General features: G+C 43.6%; 1 protein-coding gene across 1 annotated transcript; it reads right to left on the reverse strand.

Moving 5' to 3' along the window:
* Positions 1–446: 446 nt before the first annotated feature.
* Positions 447–21,490, reverse strand: F11r (F11 receptor). The gene is made up of 10 exons (XM_046429132.2): positions 21,363–21,490; positions 5,198–5,266; positions 4,922–5,029; positions 4,573–4,719; positions 2,960–3,162; positions 2,503–2,605; positions 2,273–2,380; positions 2,030–2,042; positions 1,547–1,595; positions 447–1,435 (listed from the first exon to the last, which is right to left on the reverse strand). The coding sequence occupies exons 1-10, from the start codon at positions 21,421–21,423 to the stop codon at positions 1,400–1,402; spliced, it is 897 nt and encodes a 298-aa protein (XP_046285088.1). The 5' UTR covers positions 21,424–21,490; the 3' UTR covers positions 447–1,399.
* Between the last annotated feature and the right edge of the window lie 7 nt (positions 21,491–21,497).

Here is a 21,497-nt window from a genome sequence, read left to right on the forward strand (position 1 = left end):
TTGCTAAATAAAGTAATAGTCACTACTTTAAGCTATTATTGAGAAGGGGTTCTCCAAATGATCTGAGAAATCCCCCTGGGCAGCACTTTTTCCCTACAGACTTAGGAAAGCCCATGAATACCCAGTTGGGCAGGAGGCTGGATACTTTGTCCTCCCAGTTGGGCCAAGCAGAACAATAGAGCACAGTATCAGCTTCAGTCTAGGTACTGTCCTCCAGGAGAGGAAGTCCTGGCCACGGAAGGATCTGGAATGATCATCTTAAATCCAGAAGCTCTGCCCTGAATTGAGAACCAGGAAGGGGCAGCATAGGGAGGCAATACAGGCCTCAAGGAATTGGCACCAGTGTGCTAGGAGGTAGGATTTTGAGGCCATTTTCCATTATGTACAAAGAAGGAGCCTAGGGACCCTGAAAGATCTAATATCTCCCACTCCCAACAAAAAGAAGCTTTGACAAACCAAGTTTTTATTTCCAGCAACATCTGGTTGATACAAACACACAGAAACACAATCTCACAGAAGAGCTAGGAAGCCCTCCAACACTCCGCCTGATTTCAGCATACAGCTAAGACCACACACACACACACACAAACACACACACACGCTCAGCAAAGAGCCAAGACAAATAATACGTGCACATCCTCACAGCTCTACAGATATCTTTAAAGGGTCTGTCCGGTTGTTCCAGCTGAGGGAAGAGTGATGGCTTGCACAGAAAGCTCTAGCCTTCTTTTCTTTCAATCAGTGGTTTTAAGTCTTCGCTCCAAGTCCCCTGAAAGTTCACTATGCCCTCCCACTTTCCTATAGACACAGTGTCAGTCTGCTTGTGTTCAGGAGGAAGATTTAGCGAGGAGGATCCCAGTGGCACTTTTCGTGGGAAGACAGAAGAGTGGGCTCCAGAGATGGAAGAGAACGTAGTCACCAAACAACCATTTCAGCTTCTCTGCTCTCCAGATCCCACTCCAGAACAGCTGGCACCAGTCCTCATTATGGCAGGAGAGAGTCTAGGAAATAGGCTCAAGATCCTTATTCAAAGGCCATAAGTAAGGCCAGGTAGTGATTTTGAATTCCTGGAAGCCATGCCACTCTTGCTGTCTACTTAGCGAGGGAGATCAACAGAGGCATGCCCAGAATTCTTGCCTGCTCCCTGCTAGGACAGGGAATTAAAATTTACACAAGTCTCAGGCCACTCAACAGTGGTCGGAAAGGTAGGGAGGATAGAAAAGAGAAAGGGGCACGTAGCTGACGTTATTACAGTTACATTCTAAGGAAGATAAAAGTGGGGTGTCCTGTGGGGTCTAGAAGACAAATAAGGCATCCTGTGAAACTAGACACTAGGGACCAGAGTCTGGCAGCACCTGAGTGGGGCAAGCACAGAGGACAGGAGATGAGCCAGGTCAGGTCACACCAGGAATGACGAAGTCTGTTTGAATTCCCCCTAGGGAAATAAAGAATCCGGTCAACTCAAAAGTCTTCTTTAGCTAATAAACCCCCAGACACATAAACACAGGCTAGGGACCCCTCCCCTCCCCAGAGAAGGCATACTCACTTCACTTCTAGCAGTAGGCTGGCTGTAAATCACCTTCTTACTTGAAGTCCTGTGGACAAGCCAGAAGGTAGAGACGCTCAGTCCCCTAGGTGCTCATTAACCTCTCTGTGCCAATTTTAGAGGCCAGAACTGAGACTTTGCAAAAGCACAGGACAGAGGTGTAGGCAGAGGGAGAAAGGACAAGCCCAGGGTGAACAGGGATAGAAATATAGTTGTCAGGCTGGGGATGTAGCTCAGGGGTGCAACACTTGCCTAGCATGCATAAGGCCCTGGGTTCGATCCCCAGGAAAGAGAAAAGAAAGGAAGGGGGAGGGGGGCAAAAGGCAAGGAAGAAGGAAGGAAAAAGAAATCTAAAATCTAATTGTCTTCCCTCTGAGAGTTGGTCACCTCTACCTCCAACCCATCCCCCAGACACATCTCGGCTTCAAACCACAAGCATCCTTTTCTTAATCTTGGAGGAACTCTGGGACAGCACTCACTCACCCTTTCTTTGTTCCTGAAAGAGAAAAAAGGAGTATTAGCAAGATAGAATACAGCACGGCATAGGAAGGTGGGGGACTAGTACCCAACACTTGATCTAGGTTAGGTCAAATAATCTATGCTCCCGAAGGGGAGAGCCCCAGCACACATGGGTGCAGTATCAGGGTCTGAATTTCATCGGTACCCACAAACTATGCCCTGGACTGGGGACAGTGCAAAGGAGAATCTCTGAAAGCAAATACTTACTGTCAAAGTAGCCTCGGCTATAGGCAAACCAGATGCCAAAAATTAAGACTCCAAGGAGAATCAGTGTCACAAGGACAGCTGCTACAATGCCTCCCACGTTCAGTTCCACTGTGACATACAAAGGAGAGGTCAGGCACATGGACATTCAATCATGACAGTGACAAGGCTGCCAATGGCAGGTTGCAGAGCAGCCTAGATCTGAGCTCAAGCCCTGCCACGTTCTCACTCACCAGCTTCCATGCGTACAGCTTCTGACTTCATGGGTGTCCCATACCCATTCTGTGCCTGACAACTGTATTCTCCAGTATCAGAGCCCGTTACAGGATCAAAGACCTAGAGGGAAGAAAATAAATTGACTTGTTGTACCTTCCCCCCACTGTTGGGGATTGAGCCCAGGGGCACTCTACCACTGAGCTACATCCCTAGCCTTTTTTATTTTCTTTTGAGATACGGTCTCACTAAGCTGCCCAGGCTGAGATCTTCCTGCCTCAGCCTCCGGAGCAGCTGGGATTACAGGAGTGTACCACCATGTCCAGCTGGCTTCCTACTTAAAGAAATCAAGTACTGATCTTTTATGTCTTCTGATCCAAACTTCAAGTTCACCTTGTTACTTATTCCTCCTTCCCACTATCAACAGTTGTGTAATAGTGCCCTCCCTGTACATCTTCATTCCCACCCTCTGCATACCAACTCCCCTGACTTCTGATTCAGAGTATAGGAAGAATTGATGAAGGCCCGGTTGTTCTTGGGATCTGTAGGCATCTGTATCCCATCCTTGAACCAGATGTATTCAGAGGGCGGGGAACCATCTTGTTCTGAGCAGGTCAGTACTGCCCGGTTTCCAATGGTAGCAGAGGAGGGAATGTTGACTGTAGGCTTAGATGGAGGCACTGGGGAGGGAGAGAAGGAAAAAAGGCATTGAAGTTTATTACAGTGGCGCACACATGTAATCCCAGCAACTCGGAAGGCTGAGGCAGGAGGATCAAGTTCAAGGCCAGCCTCATCAACTTTGCAAGACCCTGTCTCAAAGTAAGAAAATTTAAAAAAAGGAGGGGGGATGCTGGGGATGTAGCTCAGTAGTTTAGCACACCAGGACTCAATCCCCATTATCATCATAAAAAATAATAAAGAAAGAAAAGAAATTATGCATATCCAAGCCAGGCATGGTGACACATGCCTACAATCCCAGGGGAGGCTGAGGCAAGAGGATCGCGAGGTCAAAGCCAGCCTCAGCAAAAGTGAGCGCTAAGCAACTCAGTGAGACCCTGGTCTCTAAATAAAATTCAAAATTGGGTGGGGATGTCATAATTCTTTTTTTTTTCTTTTCTTTTTTTTTTGGTGGTGCTGAGGACTGAACCCAGGGCCTTATGTATGTGAGGCAAGCACTCTACCAAGTGAGCCATTTCCAGCCCCTTGTCTTGATTCTTGTATTTCTTTCCCGTGTCCTATGTGAGCTATGAATTTTGGGTTTCCCTTGCCTGAAATGTGCTGGCTGAGAAATATGGAGAAAAATTACACGACACAGAAACAATTTTGAAAAACAAGGGTGAGGCAGCTCTGTGACCTTAGAAGTCCAGCTTTCACACTGGAAGGAAAGAGAGCAAAGAGCCCGCATTTGCTTTATTTATACAAGGGGGATTCAAAGGATTTCAGTGGAATGTTCTTTTGCCAAATAAGGTAGGAGGGCTGTGGCCCAATGGGTAACGCCCAAGTCCGAAGCTATAGAGCAGCCTCTCTAACTGGGTGAAGACTGAAGACTGAGGTCACCTCATGCTTTGCTAAAAGCCACAAAGTGACTTGCAATGCCAGACCAAAATCTCCTTGAATTACCAAAATCTACTTGAGGCCGAGTAGAGACTATTCAAATAGCTCAGGCATGGCCCCCATAGGATGTGGCTTAGTGGTCGAGGGTCCCTGATTTCAATCCTCAGTACCCAAAAAAGGTGGGGGAGGGGGCTAGGGATGTGGCTCAGTGGTTAAGTGCCCCAGTACCAAAAAAGAAAAAAGAAAAGAAATTATACTGAATCCAAGTTAGGAACGGACGATCCAAAAAAAGTGGGGGGAAGGCACTGAACACAGGGCTGGCTACCTGAGTATAATTAATAGATCATAATGACACCCCCATCCAATTAGCTATAGCTACCCTCAATTATGCCCCTGGTTTCCACCTAACCCCTCATCCCTCCCCTTGTTAGCCTAATGACTCTGAATACCCCTAGCCACAGGCCTCTCACAATCTTATTAGAGTCTGCTAGAGGTTAAGGAAGCATTAATTCCAAGCCCACGTGGAAGACACATACCAATCACAATAAGCTGGATGCTGGCCTCCCCATAATTGTTGCCACCTTCCTCAGAGACCATACAAGTATACATCCCATTGTCTTTCCGGGTCACAGATTGGAAGGTGATGCCAGATGGTGAGAAGGTAACACGGTCCTCATAGGAAGCTACCAGGAGAAGGGAACAGAGACAGAGTGAACAGAAGCTAAGAGAAGCTGATACACAAGGTACACAGGCACCTTCTTCTTCCTGAAAGAGGAATGGGAAGGCCCCGGAGATGGGCCCCAGGGTGTGCCCCACCCGTGGAATCCTGGCCAGGGCCAACTGTTACACGACCTCAGTAATCAGGAAGGAGGTGGAACAACTCACCTGTGATCTTGTTGTTATAGCAAACCAGACTGGTGGTGTCACCCTGGACAAACTTCCACTCCACACGGGGAGAAGAGAAGCCAGAGTAGGAGCAGGGCAACTTGACCGCTGCAAGACAGAATCAAAATGAGAGGAGGAAGGAATATCAACATGTGGAAGGTAGGTAACAACCCCAAACCACAGTCTGGGCTACATGTACTCCTGGCCCCTGGGGATCTGATACCTGTTCATATTTACACCCTCCCTGCCCACCCTCCACAGCCCAGCCCCACTCACGGTTATTCTCAGGAACTCGAATTTCCGGTTCAGATATGTGTACTGTACCCTTGCCCAGCACCAGGGGACCTGAGAAGGAAAGAAACAGGCCCCATCAGAAAGGGAGAGAACACCATGGAGAGGGAAGAACAGACCCAGTTGATGGGGCTGAGTTCCTCCCAGCTCAGCTCTTATATCCTTTGACCAATTTCCCAAATATCTTCTTTCAATATATGTGTATATATGTGTATGTGTGCGAGAGTTTATAGGCCAATACTTCTTCTATCAATGGAAATAAAGCATTTCTTTCAAATGCAATTTCTTTCTTTCTTTCTTTGAATGGTTCCCTCTGTAACTCCCCATAATATAATTAAATTCCTACTAGTCCAAGGGCAGCTTCCAGAATGACATTTCATGGTTCAGAGAAAGCTCCTCCACAAAGGATCGCAGCCACTTGTCAAGACAATCCTGGAAGGAAGCCAGCAAGCTGGAGGCGAGGTAGGGAGGAGCAATAATGAGGATAATAATAATACTTGACATTTGTAGAGCATTGGGTGCTTTTAAAGTGTTTTCAGATATATTGCCATCATTTGATCCTTGAAATAAGCATGATATATGGGCAGGACAAGTATTATTATTCCAATTTTACACAAGGAACTGAGAGATTACAAGAAACGTGCCTAAGATCACACAGCCCATGCTGAGATGGGGCTAGGGCTAGATCTGGGCTCACAGGACCTCCTTAGAACCTCCTACTAATCAAATGGAGAAAGAAAAGGTGGTATGGGATGCAGGTGGAAGAAGTAAGGAATAAGGAAGCCAATAATCAATGGGGGAGGTGGTCAGGTTCACAAAAGGGGCACAAATTGCCACTTCTACAATGACCGTCATTCACATTTTCAAAGCTCAAATTTACCAACTATGCCTTAGAGCCCTGTCTTCTTAGATAAATTCATAACAATGTGCAATGCAAGCATATCTTTTAAATTCAAATAAATCTTTCTTTATCTTTGAACATTCTTGCCAGGTACTGACATGTGATCCCAGTGACTAGGAAGAATGAGGCAGGAAGATTGAAAGTTCAAGGCTAGCCTGGAACTAAGTAAGACTCTGTCTCAAAACAAAAAATAAAAACAGCTCAGTGGGGTAAAGTGCCCCTGGGTTCAATTCCCAGTATATTAAAGAAAAGAAAAAGACAGGAATGAAGGACTTATTGCCCCAGCTGCTAGGAGTGCTGCCAAAAGACTCCGAGCCTTTGAGGATAGCCAGAACACGGCCTTGTCCAACTTGCCTTTTACCAGAGGCAGAAGCAGTGTAAAGCCCTGGTTCTATCACCCAAATCCCCAACCCAAGGCATCACTGATGTCTTGCTCCAAAGCTCCCTGTGAGTAGACTGAAGCCTCCTTGAAACTACAGCAAAACTCAATTTCTCCTCTGTCCAATTTTGCTTCCTTCCCTTCCTTTCCATAGGTGTGGATCCTAAGAGCACTCCCTAATAAATGTCTTGAATGATAATTGATATCTCAGAGTCAGCTTCCTGGGAACCCAACCTGTGACACCACCCAAGTAACAAGCAGCATCTAATTAAACTAAAAACTAGCCTCTGAAATAGACACACACACACACACACACACACACACACACTCACACACATAAATCACAATATATGAATTTGATGGTTATTCCTGTCACTTCTGACTTTGGCTAAAGTTCTTATTTGAGTCCACTGAGGTCATCAGATCTAAAACACATTTAGGAATCACACCACACATTTACACAAATATATCGGGCTACAGGCATATTCTGCTTCTTCTCGTTAATCCTGACTGCCATTACCTGCTCTGGGCTTTTCGTCTGTTAAAAATACACAGAGTAGCTGGGTGCAATGGCACACACCTGTAATCCCTGCAACTTAGGAAACCCAAGCAAGTGAATCGTGAGTTCAAGGCCAGCCTCAGCAACTTGGCAAGACACTAAGCAATTTATTGAGACCCTGTCTCAAAATAAAAACAAAAAGGGCCCATTCAGGAGGCTGAGGGAGGAGGATTAGAAGTTCAAGGCCAGCCTGATCCTGGGCAATTTAGCAAGATATCTCAAAATTTAAAAATAAAATAAAAATGGATGGGGAGGGGCTGGGGATGTGGCTCAAGCGGTAGCACGCTCGCCTGGCATGCGTGCGGCCCGGGTTCGATCCTCAGCACCACATACAAACAAAGATGTTGTGGCTGCCAATAACTAAAAAATAAATAAATATTAAAAAAAAATTCTCTCTCTCCCCCTCTCTCACTCTCTCTTTAAAAAAAAAAAAATGGATGGGGACACAGCTCAGTGGCAGAGTGCTTCTCTAGCATGTACAAGAATTTGGGTTCAATTCCCAGTAGCAAAACAAAACAAGCTGAGGATATAGCTCTGTAGTAGAGGGCTTGTCCTCTCTGTGTGAGACACTGATTCCTAGTACAAGGGAGTTGGGGACTGACAGGGACCTCCACCTCAATGTTCACTCACCTTCCTCTGATGTAAGATTGCCTGTCTACTGTGGACCAACTGTGTCAATGTCTAATGTGCCTGCCTATCATTCAAGTCAAGCCCAGTCTTACCACCATGCCTTTTCTATTCGCTTCTCATTCTTGAACATGTCTCTAGAACTAGACTGCCTAAGTTGAAATCCCACTCTGTTACTATATGACCTGGGCAAGTCACTTAGCCACTCTGAGCCTCAGTTTGCCCATCTGTAAAATGGGGATAATAACAGTTTCTACATCAAAGGACTGTAGAGAGGGTTAAACAAGCGAATACAAATAAACTTAGAACGATGTCTCACCAACAGGAAGTTCCAAATATGTATTATTATCATCATCTAATCTATAGGCCCTTCCATATGCACTTCTTTCTAACTTAAAAGTTTTCCTTTTAAAATACATACATATATATATATATATATATATATATATATATATATATATATATATATATATATATATATATATATATATATATATATATATATATTTAGTTGTTGGTGGACCTTTATTCTATTTATTTATTTATTTGTATGTGGTGTTGAGAATCAAACCCAATGACTCACACATGCCAGGCAAGTGCTCTACCACTGAGCCTCAACCCAGCCCCTTTCAAAGTTTTCTTTAGCAAAACCTATGAATAAATAATAAACAGTAACTGAAAAGTTTTTACGTGTTAACCTGCTACACCATCAGCAAGGATAGGGGTTCTTCTTCAAGGAATCCCATCTAGATCAAGACAGCCTATTTTCCTGCCCATTCTCCTCATCTATTTTATATTTTACCTGGTTTCACCAAAGCTCCCCTCTTGCACTTAACCTTGGACCTATTTTTGCCACACTGTACACACACATACAAATGTCCCACTGATGCTGTGGTAAACCAAGACAGAAGGAAATTTCATCCATTCCATTGTGAAGCTTAATTTATTCTTAGGTTCACAATGAGAAAAGCCACAAAGTTAAAAGCATCAATAGATTTTTGGCATGCTTAAGTTTAGGGTCCATGTATAGAAAATCCATCTTTCATTCCACTGCCAGTTGAAAAGCTAACAGTTACGGAGCACTTAGTATATGCCAGGAACTGTTGTAAGCACAGGACATTTACTATCATTTAATCCTTTCAACAACCTTCAGAAGTGGGTAAGGGTATTATTATTGCCCCTATATCCTACATGTGGAAATGGAAGCCCAGAGCAGTTAAATTTGCTGAAGGCCAAACAGTGAGTGGTAGGGCAGATTCAAACCAATGCAACCCAGTTGCAAAGACTATGCTATACTATATTACACAACTTGCCTAACAATGCAAATCTGACACTTGCCTCAAGCTTTAGTAGTAGTAGTAGTAGAACCCAAGGGCACACTACCACTGAGCTATATCCCCAGTCCCTTTTATTTTTCATTTTGAGACAGAATTTTGAAAGTTGCCCATGCTAACTTCAAGCTTGTAATCTTCCTGCATCAACCTCCACAAGTCACTGGGATTGTAGGTGTGCACCACTACTTACACCCAGCTTGCTTCAAGTTTTTGATGATTCCACACTGCCTATATTATAAAATCCAAATTTTTCTGCACACTAAGAAAGTTCCAGCACTACTTGCCCTGTGATAAGCTTATCACTTTCCTCATCCACTCTGCAGCTATGCTTTGCCTTCTAGCAATACAAAACCACTTACACTTCCCAGCAAAGATTGGGCTGTTCTGCAACCTCTCTGCCTTTGCTCATGCTATTTCTGCTATGTGGAATGCCCTTCTCTCCTCTTCATCTGGCTGGCACCTACTCATCCACTTTATTTTCTGAGAAATGATCTACCACACCCCAATCCTCCCCATAGCCAGCTTACAGCCTTTCCTGGGCTTTCATTATACCATGCAAAATGCTGTCAAAGCACTTCCCACATTTATTGTGACATCATCTGTGTACACATTTCTCCCCTACCAGACAGTAAACCCCAGAGAGCAGAGACCAGAAGTTATTTATTATTCTGAGTACTCTTAGCATAATTCCTTGTACAAGATGACGTTCAATAAATGTTTGCTGAACACTAGTTACTGAGCATTAAAAAATTAGGTCCTAGTAGATCATCAACTGTGACATCTACTTGTTAAGGTTGATCTGCAAGGATAAATTCAATTTTCAAACTGGCAGATAGAGTATGACCAAATTAAGAGAGGGGGAAATACTTGATTCTGGGCCAAAGCTTTTAAAACTTTTAATTCTAGCATAGTTTTTGTTTTTCTAGTACTAGGGATAAACTCAAGGGCAGTTTACCACTAAGCTACACCTCCAATCCTTTTTATTTATTTTGAGACAGTGTCTCACTAAATTGCTAAGGCAATTTGGCAGTCATCCTGTCTCAGCCTCCCAAGTGGCCGATATTACAGGCATGTGCCACCGCACCCAGCCTTGCATAAATTTTTTTTTAAAAAAAACTATCCAGTTTTCAAAATATGAAGGCTCTATTAGACCTTTTTTAAAAACTAGTTTTATATCTTAAATCACTTTAAAAGTGTTTTTAGGGTATGCATGGTGGCACATGCCTGTAATCCCCCAGCTACTCAGAAGGCTGAGGCAGGAGGATTCCAAGTTTCAGGTCAGTCTCAGCAACTTAGCCAGACCCTGTCTGGGGATGCAGCACAGTGGTAAAACATCCCTGGGTTCAATTCCCATTGCCAAAAATAAATATTTTTAAAGTGTTTTAAATTTGCTTTACCACTTATGAACAAAATCAAAGTTCTCTGCATATGGGCAATTTCCACTTGCTATTACAATGGTAAAGGTTGGTTCCTGCATCCAAGTTGGTTGTGCTCAGACACCTACAGACCCTTCAGAGAAAGTGTGCAGAGCCAAAAGTGTCAAGAGGTCTTCTAATGCAAGGTCTAAGGCAGCAAAAGGTGGGAAGAACTCCTGTGACTGGCACCTCAACAGGGACTGTTACAAATGGATGGAAAGGGAAAGGGTGGAAATTAGGAGAGGGTTGGGGGATCCACAAAGAACTCAGGGTAGAGAGTTAGTGCCACTTGGCCACAAAAGGTAAAACCAGTGCCAGCAAAAACAGTTCATCACGCTCAGTGACTTGGGATTTCAAAACACAAATGAGAACTCCTGCCCTCCTACGCTCACTTAAAAGTAAGTGGGGAAAAGAAGTGAATCCATTTCAAACATTTTCACCACTAGAAAAGGAACCCAAAAACTCAAGTAAACCCAAATCAACTGAAAAGGAGACCCCTGGCCAGAACATTACTTGCTTTTTTTTTTATACTGGGAGTTGAACCTGGGGCACCTGACCACTGAACTACACCCCCAGCCCTTTCTGTTTGTTTGTTTTTGTTGTTGTTTGTTTGTGTTTTTGAGAAAGAGTCTGGATAAATCAAAGAGTTTGACTAAATCGATGAAGCTGACCTCAAACTTGTAATTCTACTTCCTCAGCCTCCTGAGTTGTTGGTATTATGGGCATGCACCCAACGCCCTGTGGAACATTGCTCTTAAAAAAAAAAAAAAAAAAAAAAAAAAATTAATCCTTTTACAGGGGTAAACTTCAAAATGGTATATGATTATTAGGGACTGAATTGTTTCCCTTAAATTCTTATGTTGAAGTCCTAACCCCCAATACTTCAAAAATATGATTATTTGGAGATAGAGTCATTTAAAGAGGTAATTCAGTTAAAATGAGGCCACTAGGGCATACCCCAATCTAATCTAACTGGTGTCCTTATCAGAAGAGGAGGTTAGAGACAACTTGCCAGAGGGATGACCACGTGAAGGACAACAAAAGAGGGGACCATCTGGAAATCAAGGAGAAAGATCTCAGAGGAAACCAATCCTACCAATACTTTTAGTCTCAGAACTGTAAGAAAAGTCACTTTTGTTAAGCCACCAGCTGGTGGTCTTTTGCTATGGCAGCCCTAGCAGACTAATGCAAGGGTCTGAGCTCTGTACCATCAGTGGACCTTCTGATGGAGTCACCAGTGTCACAGCCTTGATTTAAGAAGGCGTGATGAAGCTAAGCATGGTGGCCCTCACCTGTAATCCCAGTGACTCTGGAGACTGAGGCAGGAGGATCACAAGTTTCAGGCCAGGCTGGGCAACTGTCTCAAAGTAAAAAATAAAAAGTACTGGGGATATAGCTCAGTGGTAATGTTAATACAGAGCCCAAAATGTCCGGTCCTGTCCTGTCCCATCCCATCCCCACCGCCCTTCAATTTCTTGCACTAAAACAAAAAACAAAAAAACTGTAACAATACACTCCAAACGGGCTGGGGTTGTGGCTCAGCAGTAGAGCACTCGTCTAGCAAGTGCAGGGCTCTGAGTTCAATCCTCAGCACCACATAAAAATAAATAAAGGTACTGTGTCCAACTACAACTAAAAAATAAAAATAAATTAAAAAAAAAATACTCGCCAAACAATTGATAGTACATAGTATCTGAGAGATGAGAACACAGGCAGCTTTTATATTCTATGTTCTATATTTCTGTCATAAGCAAGAATATAATTTAGAGAAAAGGGGAAAAGGAAAAAAGAATTCAAAAAAAGGAAGTCAGCCAGGCTCAGAGGTACAAGCCTGTCATCTCAGCTATCTGGGAGGCTGAGGCAAGTTCAAGCCAAGCCTGGACAACTTAGTAAGATCCTGTATCAAAATAAGAAAATAAGAGTTTGGGGATGAGTACCCCGGGTTCAGTTCCCAGAACCACAAAAAAAGAAATGAAAAAAAAAATCTGAGAGATCACAAGAAGGAACAAAGTCATAAAGGAGAGGCAAACGAATGGCCAAAAGGGGAGAGGGATGTAGCTTAGTGGCAGAGCACTTGCCCAGCATGCATAAGGCCCTGGGTTCAGAGAGAGGAAATAACAGAAAATATCCCAATAGTGGTATACCAGGAAGCAAATGTTCAAATAAACTTAAAAATTTATTTGTGAAATGAGGTAGCAGATAAGCAAGAAATGTGAGATCACTACACCATCAAGATCCTGGAGCATGAATGTGTGTCTGATAAATTTCAAGGAGAAAAAGGGCAGAAGGAAACCAGAATACAGGTAGCCTGGAGACTCTATGATTGAGAACAGGAAAGTAGGCGGATAAAACAGCACAAGGGTAGGAGAATGTGAAAGAGGAAAGGGAGTTTAAAGAGGAGAGGAGGTGGGTCAAAATCAGCACAAAACAGTAACAGAGAAATCAATCCCTACAGGTTTTTATAAGAGACTTGTTTTCAAAAGAGGGTTGGGAGCCAGGCACAGGGGCACACAACTATAACCCCAGCTACTTGGGAGGTTAAGGCAAGAGGATCACAAGTTTGGGAGGTTAAGGCAAGAGGATCACAAGTTTGGGAGGTTAAGGCAAGAGGATCACAAATACAAGGCCAGTCTGGGCAATTTAGCAAGAATTCTGTCTCAAAAAAAAAAAAAAAAAATTAAAGGGATGGGGATGTGGATGTGGCTCAGAAGTAGAATGTTCACAAGTTAAATCCCCAGCACTACAAAAAAAGAGATGGGGGTGGCAGGAGTGTGTTGGTAGTGTTTACCACTCCTTATCCTTGAGGGATACATTCCAAGACATTCCACGGATGCCTGAAGACATGAATAGGACTGAATCCCATATATACTGTTTTTTCCTGTACATACATACTTATGATATGTAATCATACTTATGATAGTTTATTTTATAAATTAGAAACAAAAAAAGATTAATAATAACTCAAAATAAAATAGAGGAATTATAATAATATACTATAATAAAAAAAATTTGAAATTTGTGAATTGTTTCTCGAATTTTCCATTTAATATTTTCAAACTGAAATGTAATCCAAGGTACGAGGAAGGTTGAAGCAGGAAAATCACAAGTCTGAGGCCAGACTCAGCAACTTAATTGAGATCCTGTCTAAAAATAAGAAATAAATAGGGATTTAGCTCAGTGGTAAAGTACTCTAGATTTAACTTACAGTACAAAAAAAAAAAAAGTGTGAAATCAAGGTTATAAGGGACTACTATATAAATCTGTAGTGTTGCTATAATTCTTAGAAATCACTATAAACAATAATAATAAACAATATAATAATATAATAAACAACAATAATAAAACTTTGTACTTTCAAAAATGGTCATAATTATCTATATATTTATCTCCTCTTAAATGTTTTTCTTTCTTTGTGACCAAGGTAGAGTCTAATTTCCTTCCCCTTGAATCTGAACAGGGTCCTGTGACTGCCAAGAGTAACGTCAGGAGTGAAATACAGTGATGTATTAAGCCCTCATATTAAAATTACTGCTTCATATGCAGTTTCTCGTTAAATTCTCACAAAAACTGTCATTATGATCCCATTTTACAGATAAGAAAACTGAGAGTTAAAAAAACAGTTGCCTCAATTCACATGGCTACAAATAGTAAGGTAGGAGTCTTGACTTAAGTCTGCTCAATTCTGAGGCTCCAGAACTATTTTGCTACACTGCATTTTCACTGGGCAAGCAAGGAAATCCCATCCATTTTCAAGGTCCTTTTCAAATATTCCTTGAACCGTATGCCTTTCCACAATCAAAATTAATCTCTTTTCCTAATTTCTAAGAAAATAGTGTAGGAAACTAATCAAAGGTAAGTGTAAAGATTAATACACATGGACAATTTAATGTTATTTAGTACAGCAAAGAAGGAAAAATATCTGTATGCCCCACAAAAGGTGAATAGTTAAATAATTTTTTTAAATTTCTTGGCACTGGGGATTCACGGCCACTCTACCACTGAGCTACATCCCCAGCCTTTTTTCTTTTTCCTTTTGAGACAGCGTCACACTAAACTCCTCAAACTGGGCTAGAACTTTCAATCCTCCTGTCTCTGCCTCCTGAGCTGTTGGGATTACAGGCATAAAGTATGGGTATATAATATTAATTCATATTAGACTTAAAATGAAACACCAGTAATAAGTGTTTAACTCTAGGTAATACAATTTCATGTGGTTATATCTTCTCCATAGTCCTCTGTATTTTCCCATTTTCCTACGGGAGTATGTATCACTGTAATATATATATATATATATATATATATATATATATATATATATATATATATATATATATATATATATATGTGTGTGTGTGTGTGTGTGTGTGTGTGTGTGTGTGTGTGTATATATATATATATATATATATATATTTTTTTTTTTTTTTTTTTTTTTAAAGTGCTGGAGTTGTAGCCCAGTGGTACCTCTGGGTTCAATCCCTCAATCCACAGTACTGGGTTCTGGGTTGGGGGAACCTCTTTAAAAAGTTACTCCATTCCCTTCATGCTCTGGTGATAACCCCTGCTACACTCTGCTCTGTATTCTTAGTCCATGTGCCTGTACTTCCCTGGAGACAGATAAGATCCTTTGCACCCTCCCCAGCTCCTATCTCTGTGCTTGCCTAGGGGAAATGCTACCTGAAGTGCTCAGAAGCACTATTGGAATGAGAAGGAAATGTTGGAGATCTCTGGACACTGAACAGATGCCGTCAACAAGGATGACTTATACATGGCAAGTCCAAGCCACAATAGAAATGCTACTTCCTTCCACTGTTTTACAAGGAAACCCTTTGTTTCCTCTATGTACCTATTAATTATTAGAATGTTCCTCAACTTGCTTTTGTGCCATAAGTTTGTTTGTATTAACAAAAAAAGAAAGAATGAATGAAAGAAAGAAGAAAAGTAAGGAATGAATAGAAGGGAAACTAGCCAGCCAGTTTCTCTAAGAATGCATCTAAAGTTCCCATCTAGGTTGAGTCTCAGAGGACTCTTCAGCTGTAAAGGAGCTAAAGCACCTAAAGAAACCCCCAGCTATGGTGTACCCACAGTTTACTGAATATATGCTGTTACCAATGCCTCCAGCCCTCTTAGATCTTCTTGAAGCAGGTGTTATACGCCCCCCATCGCTAGCTAGTACAATGCTCACAACACAGTAAACATCAATGTTTGTTGGATTAACAAATACATTTGACACTGCAACACAAAAAAAATTTGAACCTGGACCTAGGGCTTCCATCCCAGCGTGCCCTTTCCTCCCTCCCACTAAACCCAGAGAGGCTGAACTAACTCCTGTAAGAACCAGCCATCCCAGTAAAAACCAGGGGGAACCCCAGGCCAGGGAAGACCCACAACTGGAAGGCTCTTCCTGAGGTTGGAGTGGAACAGATAAGGAATGCGGGGGCAAAGGAAGGCTCTGTGACTCCAACAACAGGCTATACTTGGCTGCACTTTCAGTGACATCGATGAGCTGGCTCAGCCCCCTGAGGATGGCAGAAAGTGGCAAAGGCAGTGGAAGACGGGAGAGCTTTCACTCCATCACTCCCTTTTGCCCTCTCTCCGCAGATTTTCCAGTTCTACCTGCTTAGCTCCACCTCCCCCCCACCCCCATCTCCCATTGCAAGGGAAGGTCACGCCTGCCAGCCCAGGACTCACTCCAGGGGCCTGGCATCAAACTTCCTGTCAACCAGCTGCTTCCTCCTGTCCCACCCCCACACTGTGAAACAAATAACACAAGCTGGACTTTAGACAGAAACCCTGCTTATCTGGGAGTCCCAGGCAGATGGACTCTGGGTTTTCAATGCCTGGAAAACCCCAGTATACATCCACTCACACTGCTTCATAAAACTGAAACCTCTTCTTCAATTACATTTGTCCTAGTCATCCAGGTCTTTCCGGAGGCTCTGAAAAGGAAGCAGGTTTGAGTTCGGAGATCCCCAGGGGTCTCTCCTCAAAACCAACAGATGTGAAAAACAAGACCCATCATTTCCTAACCTATCACACAGAATGCATGCAGCCCTTCCATCTATCTCTAGGAGGGGATCAGCCATTTCTATGTCCACAGAAGAGAGCCTTGAATTCCAGCTGACTGTGGGGAGGGAGTGGGGTGAATATTCATAGTCAAGACCACAATCCCTATAATAGCAGTATGAAAAGCCTACAGGATATACTAAGTAAAAAAAGCAAGATGCAATTGTACATACAGTATACTTCTTCCTGTGTAAGCAAAGGGAGAAAATATATATATATATTTTCATACATATATCTGCATAACAAAGACACTGGAAAAATACACAAGAAACTTGAGGGGGGCGGTTATGAGATGAATAAGAACAGTGGGAAATGAGATGCCCCACCTCTTTGATACCATTTTGAATCTCAAACCCCAATCAACTAATCCATTCTAAATAATTTTGTTTATTTATTTTATTTTTATTTTGCAGTACTAGGGATTGAATCCAGGGGTGCCTTACCACTGAGCTACATCCCCAGCCCTGCCTCCCTTTTTTGAGACAGGGTCTTGCTAAATTGCTGAGGCTGACTTTGAACATGAAATCCTGCCTCAGTGTCCCAAGTCACTGGGATTACTGGTATGTGCCACTATGCCCACTACGCTGCCATTACATCCACAGCTTTAAATAATTTTTAAAATCACAGTATCTCTACCTCATACTAGGCTGGAGACCCCAGACAAGCCCTAATCACAAAGGAGATGAAGAGAAACATCACAAGGTAAAAGCATTCCAGAACCAAGAAAAACTAACATGCTAGAATCATACCACCACTCATTTCCTACTTCAAACTGAAATTACTCACTAGTTTCTAGTTTGAAGAAACAATTCTTTCCTTAGAGGGAGGGGAAAGTAGGAATGACTCACTGATCTACAGTTAAGTCTGTTCCTGAATAGTAAGAAACAAGTGTTTATAAGAGCTTGAGTCAGAAACATCAGCAGGAAGCACAAAGACTTGGAGATTGACCCTGACCCAGACCCAGACCAGCAGTTCCACCCACCAGGAACACCTCAGTGAGAACCCCACACTGGAATAAGGGGGAGGAGGGGTCAGGATTCCATCCCAGGTTTACTTTCCTCCAGGTGATCACATCAAAAGTTGACATATCCACTGGCCATCATCACCCTGCTAAGCTGAAACTCCTTTCCTGCCTGGGAGATAGCCTAACCTTTTCTCAGTACAGGTTCTCTAGGGAAGGGGAAACCATTACTATGGGTAACCAATTTTACTCTTCCCAAGCCCAGGTCTCCCAGTGTGTCTCCAGATCCCTACTCCAGTAGGGTCAGGCCTTCCATTCCACCAGGTTCCCCAGGCCAATTTTAGGACTTCACTTGACTCCTCCCTGCTGTTTTGGGTTTTTGTTTGTTTTTAGTTGACACAAAACCTTTATTTTATTTATATGTGGTACTGAGGATGGAACCCAGCACCTCACACATGCTAGGCAAGTGCTCTACAACTGAACCACAACCCCAGTCCCCTCTCCCTGCTGTTTTGCCCTTTCTTATTCCTTCCGGATCGCAGAGCCCACTGTGAGGAACAGCCCTGGGGGAGGGGAGAACACAGGAGTAACCTATACATGCTTCAAACACCCAGGAGGGCACAGACCAGAAGCCCAAGAAAGAGCCCCTACTTCCCCCCCACCCAACCCCCGGGGGTTAAACCCAGGGCGCTATACTATGAAGCCACATTCCCAGCCCTTTTTTGTTTTTTTATTTTGAGACAGGGTCTTGCTAAGCTGCTTAGGGTCTTGCTGAGTTGCTGAGGCCAGTCTGGAACTTGTGATCCTCCTACCTTAGCCTTTCCAGTTGCTGGGATTATAGGAATTTGCCAATGCACCTGGCCATTCTCAGTCTTATTTATTAATTTGTTTGTTTGTTTATTTTAATTGTGAGACAGGATCTAGCTCAGTTGCCCAGGCTGACCTAAACTTACAATCAATCTGCCTTAGCCTCCTGAGTCACTGGGATTGCAGATGTGCCCAGTCCCCACCCACCTACACACCCCCACCCCACTCCCACCCCCACCCCCAGTACTGGAGATTGAACCCAAGGGCATTCTACTGCAGAGCTGCATCCCCAGCCCTTTTTACTTTATTTTAATACAGGGCTTCACTAAGTTGCCCAGGCTGGTCTCAAACTTGCAAGCCTCCCAAGTCACTGGGGTTACAGGTGCACGCCACCATACCCAACCAAAAAGCCCCTGTTTTCTGACTCTTGCCATTTGAAATCTCCCTGCTTTCTTTGAATGCTGTCCCCAGCATTCTTTCCTCCTCATAAAACCCAAAGGGCATAATAGCCACTCAACCATAATCCCTTCATGTTCAAGTAATATAGCTGTTATCCCCAGTGATCCTCACGATGAGGACAGGACACATATTACTCCTTTTTACAGATGAGAAGACTGAGCTACTAGCCTAAGGTCATAAACAAGGGAGAGGAGGAAATCAAGGCAGAACCCAGATGGGGTGACCTGGCTCTCATTTCCATCCTCATTTGCACTAACCAAATCACTTCCCTTGCCCCGGTCTACCTTGATTGAAGAGTTGCAAGGTCCATTCCTCCAGTGGGTTCCAGGACCCACTGCCTATCAAGCTAATACAACATCACACGGGCTCCTTTCGAATCACTGTTACTTATTCCCAGAAGACACTCTCAGCCAAAATAGTGCTATCACAATCCTTTCAGTGATGATTGTGGACTATCCTAAATAATATAGGAAATTAGGGGGAGAGAAAAGGAAGGAAGGAGCTCTTATAAGCCTAACAACTACTGTCAGTCACTGTATTTGTACTGTCACTGACAAAAACTGTTACCAATAGTCACTGACCCAGAAGAAGCTTCTGGATTTGATTTGTACCTGTACAGTTCAAGAGCTGGCAAAGACTTAGCCGGGCAAAGTAGCACACGCCTGTAATACCAGCAGCTGGGTAGGATTGAGAGTTCAAAGCCAGCCTCAGCAAAAGCAAGAAGCTAAGCAACTCAGTGAGACCCTATTTCTAAATAAAATTCAAACTAGGGCTGGGGATGTGGCTCAGTGGTTGAGTGCCTCTTGTTTAATCCCTGGCACACAGGCATCACTAACATTTCTAAGATATGGGCAGATATAAAATAGGAGAGGGGAAGGAAACTGAAGAAAAATGGAAATGGATGAGTAGAATGAAAGAGAGAAGTGATCCAGGAATAGTGCCACACATCTGTAACCCCAGTGGCTTGGGAGACTGGGGCAGGAGAATCTCAAGTTCAAAGCCAGCCTCAGTAACTCAGCAAGGCCCTAAGCAACTTAGCCAGACCCTGTCTCAAAATTAAAAACAAAAAGGGCTGGATGTGGCTCAGTGGTTAAGCGCCCATGGGTTCAATCCCCAGGACCACAGAGAGAGAGAGAGAGAGAGAGAGAGAGAGAGAGAGAAGTAAGACAAGGAAGAACCTAGTGGCAATGAACTGTTAAAAGGTAAGTAAGACAGTAGATTCTCAAGCAGATTCCCAGATAGTTCTTGGGCCATAGGATGCCTAAAATGTTGGATCCAGGAGTGGAATAAAGAGAAGCAAGTTAGGAGGCTTTGGTTCCATTCCCATTTTCCACCCCTCATCAACCTGAAAAAATAATTTCCTGTCTTTTTAGACCCATTTCCTTATTTGCACAATGGAGAGAATTAAAATTGCCTCTGGTCCATTCCACCCTAAAGGTTTATATTTTTGTGATAAGGGATAAAGGAATGGGTCTATCCATCTGGAGCAGAAAATATATTCTAAGCAAAATAATCACCCTTATGACATCAGTACTGATTTTACTAGTTGGTTTCTTTTACACTTCCTAAAACATGAATCTTGGGGGTAAACAGACTCATATAGAACAAATACTGACATAATCACCCACAAGTATATGCAGAGACACACAAGTATCAGACATAAGCATGCCAAAGGCCCCGAGATGATCCCCAGCACTGCATTAAAAAAAAAAAAATCAGACAGATAAACATACAGGTGCTGACACAGGTTCACTATGGTACAAACCGCCAACTACACACTCAGCCCCACACCAGCACACCTAGAGACAGAGGCCTGCCCCAGCAAGTGAGCCTCATTGTTCTTCAGGAAAGGGAGTTTACAAAGGAAACAAAAACTCATACCCGGCCAGAGGGCGGGCAAAGTCCTGGCTCTCTGAGAAGCCAGCCAACCAAAGACACATCCTCCCCCTGGGAATAGTCACTCAGTCAACACTTATTAAGGATTCCTCCGTAGTTATTCCAGAAAGGGATTCTGAACCGTGCTGTGCAAATTTCAGATTTCAGTTTCATTTCCTGTTCAGACTCTGCACCCACTTTTCCCAGAGCATGGAATCCAAGGATTAGGAAGCGACAGAGACCCCCTTCTGCAAAATGCAGGAAAGGAGACTATTACCCCACCCACCCCCATTAGCTTCCTCCTAAGGCCCTTAGGGAGCCAAGCGAATCAGGAGGTTAGACGTTCATGGCTTCTCTTGGTCTTTCGTGGATGTTGGAGAGAGGATGGCCCTTTCCAGGTGCGTGTGGAAGGGGATGGCTGGGTAGATGTATGTGGGAAGGGTGCTCCCCCCCCTTCCCGGCTGCCCTCGCCACGAGGTGAGGGCTGGGAAGAGTGGTGCCAGGCTACCCGGTTATTTTTGGTGTGTGGGGGAAAGGGCAGCTCCTTCCCACAGTGTAAGGGGAGGGGTCACAATCCTCCGAGGTGAGGGAAGGAAGCCAGCCACTCTCAGGAGGCGGGGGATGGGGAAAAGAGGGTGGAAGAGAACTTGGAGGGTGAGGCAAATTAGGTTTCTGAACTCCACCCCTCCCCGCAAGCAAGAGGCGTGGGGAACACCTACCCCCAACCTCTGGCCGACCCACCAATTCCTCCCGAAACTCTGGGAACTTACACAGGATCGCCGTCGTAAAGAGAAGCAATTGTTTTCCCCCGGTTTTCGCCTTTGTCCCCATCACGATTAGAATCCCAACACGACGGCAGCAGCAAGAGCCCCGGGAACGCACAGCTCTGGGATCCGCAGCTCAGA

The sequence above is a fragment of the Marmota monax genome, unplaced genomic scaffold (genome assembly GCF_021218885.2).
Source record: "Marmota monax isolate L192 unplaced genomic scaffold, Marmota_monax_Labrador192_F-V1.1 WCK01_AAM20220418_F8-fsc00145, whole genome shotgun sequence".
Taxonomy (NCBI): Eukaryota; Metazoa; Chordata; class Mammalia; order Rodentia; family Sciuridae; genus Marmota; species Marmota monax.